Here is a 6,349-nt window from a genome sequence, read left to right as displayed (position 1 = left end):
TTATCATTATGTGTTTTTTTACAGCAACACAAGTAAACATTTCCACACTAAATTTAAGATTAGTGAATTGCATAAACAATTTCCATCTATTCGGATTACAGTTTAAACATTAAAAAACTAATAAACTTAATGTGATGCATATTTTTCAGTCATACATAATTCATATAGGTAAACAATCTCATACATTTTTAACCAATTGAATGTCGCTTGTTTCACATCCAGCAATATTTGAAAGTAAATTTGATTGTTTTCACAATGAACATATTTATGCTAGATTAAAATTAAATTAAATGGATTGATGTTTTATATGCAATTCAAATACATAAATCTTAAATAGGCTATATACAGGGCAAAATGTTTTTGAGTGCATAAAGCAACACATGAGTGTTGAGTGGTCGTTAAAGCACTTGATGAAATGAAAAAGCATTAAAAAAAAACCTTCAGATCCCAAGTTCCAGGGATCGTATATTGTATAGGCCCTATAGTGGGTGAATCATTTAGCGACTTTCAGACAGTTGGTGTTTTGAAGAAATTTCTGCTAGCCAATTTCACCCCACGTGCATTTTATCAAAGCATTTAGCTGTCTATCAAGTAGTTTTTAAACATCTTGAACATTGTGATAATTTGTGCGCAAATGCATGGTAAATTTACTGTGTAGGCTAAAAGGCCCGTTCACTGACATAACTGAAGAGCATGCTTAAAATAAGCAATGTAATCGTGCGTTGGTGTGGACGCTAACATAGTCAATTTAGTTGACTTGGTGGGAACAGAGGAACGATATCATTGGAATCAGTTTTTCCAGCTGATGAGTGAAAAAAAAATACAAAAATGTATGGAAAAATACAAAAGTTTAACAGCTGAGAAATGAGGAAATAGGATTGATTGCAAAAAGTAAAAGAAAAAACCCCACTTACCTGAAATGTTTCTATGCAGGAAACAGTAGGCTAACCTCCAGACATACATTAATCATCTCATCTTCCAGACAGTGAATTGAAATAATAAAGAAATGACAGTTTCTTTGAGAGACATACTGTATATGTTACAAGTACTGGGCTATTCAGTCAGAGCTGTGAGACCAGGTGCGCTCATCTGTAGCTCACCTGAGAGGAATGCCATTGTCTTTTAATGGGATGTGGCTAAACATCTCTATCACTTAGTTATGTCAAATGAATGATACGCAGAGGTGCAGCCTTCATAAGCTGCATTTCATTTAAAACCAATTCACCAATTCTCATATCTAATGTGATAATACTTCCAGATAGCATTTCATTGAATCACTTTTTGTCTTTTAGTTTGTCAGACTACTCTCATCATTTACAGAAATTAGGGTCAAGTCAGTGCTATTCTAAAATACTATTATGTCATGTAATTAACTAAAACAGAAGGCTAGTAATCTTCTGACATATCCTCCTACACTGATCACATCACACACTCCCACACTAACCTTTTCATTAGAAGGTTAAATGACACCCACTCTGCGTCATACGCAGATCATTTAAAAAACTGCCTGGGTGTCATTTGAAGTGGCAAGAAAACGTGTCTAAGCATCACACTCATCGCACATATTGCACACGCCTTGCTAAGTTTAAGAGATATACATCTGTGTGTCAAACCATGGCTAAGTATCACCAGCAGCATCTGTTCTTTCCACTTGTCACACTTCCTCTCTTTTTAAGTTACAAGTTTGTTGTCTTAGACAAACACAATCGAGGGGATTAAAAGTTAAAAGCTACAGAAGGCGTGTCACTTCCTCATACTGTGAAGCTGCAGTACTGAGTCAGAGATAGAGCAGGGTCCACAGCATACTCATGCAAATGCCTACATGTACAGTAGCAGGGGAAACACTTCTGTACCAATGCCAGTAAGTGTCTCAAACTTACCATAAAAAAAGATCTTCAAAGAAACTTTACACTGTTTATGATGAGTGCTAGACAATCTCCGCAGAACATTTGGAAGTTACCCAAATGTTATTTTCATAGATCATCACTATTAAGTGAGCAGATTTTCAAATATGTCAGATATTCAGAATAGATTTCGGTTTCATTTCTGTGTCAACTTTTAATTTGTGTGTCAAACGGTGATCATACCTCCACTGAGCTTTGGTTGAGTAGCGGAACAACATATTTTTCCGTGCTGAACCAACGCTCTCAAAATTCAACTTCATATCAAAAGTTTAGTTTTGAGATAAACTTTCCTAATCATTGGTTGAGCGTGAAAAATATGCTGTTCCGTTACTCCAAAGCTCAGTGGAGGTATGATCATGCTTCAGAGATGTAGAAATGATAGCTTCTCACAAGTTTCATAATACCAGATGTGTAGACACGAGATGTCTGTTCTTAGAAAATGATCTGATTAGATAGTGAAGTGAAAACATTAGATAGTGAAGATCAGATCAAGGTCAGCACCTAAAGCATTTGCCAGACACTCAAAGGTTTTAGAAATTAGGAAATACTGGAGACTTGATGATGCCAGATAGTGGACCACGATAAGTTTACTATTGCAACACTCCTAAAAATAAAGGTGAAGAACCTTTAACATTCATGGAACCTTTCAAAATGTTCTTCACACTAAGAAAAAGAAGGTTCATGCTCACTGCAAGGTTCTTTGGAGAACCAAAAATGGTTAATCTATGACATCGCTGTGAGAAAAAAAAACGTTCAGAAACTTTACCCGCTTTTCCACCCTCATGCCAAAGCACTCTCGTTGCTTAATCGCTCCATTCCATGCCAATCGTGATACGGATAGCGTTTTATTTTCCACTATGGGGCTGATGACAGAGCTCTTTGAAATGTAATACATATGCGTCAGTCTCTGCCTTGGTAACGCAATAGTTTACAGATGGAATGTGATGCAAGTAGCGACGGCGTTATGGAGGATGATCAGATTTTTAACTTTTGTTTACTTTGCTCAAATAGTGCACTTGGGCAGCCAAACCTGATCCTGAGTGGCGACATCGTCACTACACGCATTCTAGGAGAGAACTGTTTGTAATCGTGCTGTGCCGTGCCGTACCAGGCTCAAGTGGGAACATTCCTTACCGCTGGGCCCGACGTGGGAAAAGTAGCTTTAATTTTCCAGAGTGAACAAGCTGTGTTTTTGAATCTCAGAACAAACCCCACTTCAAGACAATGGCTGGCCGCTTCTTAATACGTAAAATTTATTTTCTCGGTTTTATATATTTATCATATATACAATTTATTATTCCTCTTTTGTGAAGAAACAATAAAGCATACAGCTTTCACTGCAATCAGCATTTCATTCGAAAGGGCCCAAAAGTGCTTGACAGAAACTGTGTCTCTTTTCTGTTTTGGCTCAGGCAGATAGGTCAGTTCATGGAACAGAACATTACAAATAAGGACATTCAGTATGCTCTTTCACAACACCTCACTTATTTACCAGGAAACTTGACCATGACAAACATCATAGCCTTTCCTCCATAATAAAGACAACATTTTTAAACAAAGATAACAACTCACTAATTGCCAATGGACTTTGGTTAACCTATCTGCCTCTTTAAATATCATCTATGTTTTAACTTTAAGGGCCTACTACCACGCTGATCATAGACTACTGCATTGACTGTACAGGGATGTTCGTAATACAGTGGTAAATACTAAGACAACTGGTGACGTTTGAACAGTCAGTTCACAGACTCTATGAAAAGCACCTGTTTGTTATTGTTTAAAATGTATCATGTACATTAAGAGTTCACGGTGGAAATCTTTGCAACATTTTGCAACCATGAGACTAACATTAGCACGTCCAAGCATTTATTTAATGATACTGTAGCTTAACATGCTATAATGCTAATGAGGGAATTTGGCGGAGTTGTAGCCTCACAAGACAATACATTCAGCAGTGTTTAGGGACGTCAGTTGTCATGTGATTGTCAACAGGATTATGACTCTGCGAATGCAACTGTGTAAGAAAAAAGTTAATCCAGCGCATGGATATATTTAAAAGCACAGACTGTGTTAAGAGCTGTCTGGCTTTTAACTTGTGCAAAGTGAAGAGCAGCTTGGGATAAGAAGCAGACAGTCTGATACACTGACTTTCCTGTTAAAAAGCGTATTAGTTGTGTTATCTTGTGCTGTTACTGCAGTATTGTAGTTTTTGTGTCAGAGTCTAAATGAACTCTGCAGTTGTGCTTTTTTAGTGTCCTCCGTTGATCTAAATAACATTGAATGGACGTTAAAGGAAGAGTTCATCTAAAAATGAAAATTTTGTCATTTGCTCACTCTCGTGTTGTTTCAAACATTTTCTTCCTTTGAACACAAAATATCCTGGTTATATTCCATATAATAAAGGGGACTGCCCTGTCAAGTTCCAAAATGACAAAAAAGCACCATAAAAGTAGTCTTCCAAAGCCATACAATGAATTTTTGTCTGTTCATCACAAAAAAACCCTCATGATTCAACATTTATCAATATTTTGTCATTTCGAAGCTTGACAGCCCCAGTCCCTATTCACTCTCATTATATGAAGAAAAGTCAGGATATTCTAGATAACATTTCATTTGTACAGTGCATTTTAGTGTTATTTACAGACTATTATAGTTTTTATTCATATTTTGAATTAGCTTGTATTTTTATATTCATCTGAATTTCTGTTAGTTGCTGTTAGTCTAATTTTCGTTTACAAATTTATTTCAATTACTAGTTTTTGTTAACAATAACACTGATCATTTTGCTCCACAGAAGAAAGAAACTCAACGTGAGGATAAAAAAATGACAATTTTCATTATTGGGTCATTTAAATTGGGCTATCAGTTAGTACATTCTCAGTGCAGGGATCGTCAGTAGCAAAAATTCATGAAGCAAACTGGGGAGGGGGGGGGGCTATAGGCCTTGTGCTCTGAAAGGATTGAAGGCACTCTTCTGTCACATAATATCAACGAAAAATTCACAAGGATTGCCCATAGCGTGTTGAAAAGACTGCCGACTAGCCGTGAGTTCTGGTGGGACGTTTCCTAACTCCCGAATGGGTGGAGCCCCAGGTGCGCTGTTGCTTGCTGCCGCTTTGGGGGCGAGGTGAGCAAGGCAGTACGGAGGGGGCAAACCCGGCGGGCCGTAGGATGAGCCGTGACTTCTCTCGCTGTGAGCACAGGACAGATGATTGGGCTGAACGAAAGGGGCGTGGGTGTAGGTGAAGTTGTGACTATGCTGCGAGACGCTGTGACAGTGGCCATGAGTGTACCCAGAGTGGGCTTGACTGACAGCAGAGCGGCTGTGGCTGTGGCTTTGATGACTCAGCTGACTGGATGCCTTCTCACCCCTCCTTCCAACCCATGTGCCCAGTTCCGATTCGCTGCCCCCACAGCACGGCGCCTTATGGTCCTTCTCTCGAGGGGAGGGTCTCCGTCCTTTCCCAGCGCTGGGGTTGGAGCCACTGCTTCTGCTACCTGAAAAGAAAAAAAGAATGAGTTAGGACAAAAGTACTATTATTTTCCTCATAAAACCATGCGCTAACCAGACTCGACAAGCAATGACAGCCATTTCTTCAATGTTAACCGAATTTCTGTTCTATCAGCCGCAACAAGCAAATCTACATTTGGTTAGTTGCTTAATTCCTTTTCTCTGCATTTCTCTTGTACATTACCGTTCAAAAGTTTGGGGTCAAGAAATAATATTTGACATTTTTTTGAAAGAAATGAATACTTTTATTCAGCAAGGATGCATTGAATTTATGAAAAGTGACAGAAAAGATTCACTCTTTTGAACTTTCTATTAAAAAAAAAAAAAAACTGTTGTCAACATTGATAAGAAATGTTTCTTTAACAACTGATTTCTGAAGGATCATGTGACACTGAAGACTGGATTAATGGCTACTGAAAATTCAGCTTTGCCATCACAGGAAAAATTCTATTTTAAAACAGTTATTTTTCATTCTAATACTATTTCACAATATTATTGTTTTTACTGTGTTTTTGAACAAACAAATGCAGCCTTGGTGAACATAAGTGACTTCTTTCAAAAACATAAATAAAAAAAAATCTTACCGACCTCTAACGTTAGAACAGTAGTGTATATTAAACATCAAACATATACAAGAAGAGACTGATTGTGGAAATTCATAAACACTGAACAAATCTCTCATGTTGTGCAGCAACGTTTTGGATGACATGGTTGCTTCCCATCTCTCCTGAAACTGTCAAACCATCAACACGAAAAATTTATTATTTTTAAATATTCTATATGTAATATTAAAAACAATTTAAAAAACTAATTCCCTATGTCTGACAAGGAACAGCATAAAAAAGGATGCTGTCTCGAGAGGCATCATGTTCTTAGCTTTACGCTCTCTGCTCTGATTGGCTGTGGTGTTGTTGTGTCGCACCTGGTTAGGGCA

The 6,349-nt window shown here is 37.7% G+C and overlaps 1 protein-coding gene across 10 annotated transcripts in view; it reads right to left on the bottom strand.

Moving 5' to 3' along the window:
- Positions 1–3,133: 3,133 nt before the first annotated feature.
- The window catches only part of dvl1a (dishevelled segment polarity protein 1a), a 35,827-nt gene continuing 32,611 nt past the window's right edge, over positions 3,134–6,349 (bottom strand). For all 10 annotated transcript variants that reach the window (XM_079849897.1, XM_079849895.1, XM_079849889.1 and 7 more), the window contains one exon: positions 3,134–5,402. In XM_079849897.1, coding sequence (XP_079706023.1) covers positions 4,882–5,402 — 521 coding nt within the window. In that variant the 3' untranslated portion in view covers positions 3,134–4,881. The remainder of the gene's footprint in view (positions 5,403–6,349) is intronic.

Source organism: Squalius cephalus, assembly GCF_949319135.1.
Source record: "Squalius cephalus genome assembly, chromosome: 18".
Lineage (NCBI taxonomy): Eukaryota > Metazoa > Chordata > Actinopteri > Cypriniformes > Leuciscidae > Squalius > Squalius cephalus.
The sequence above is the reverse complement of the archived record's forward strand: the minus strand, read 5'-3'. Positions and strand labels throughout refer to the sequence as shown.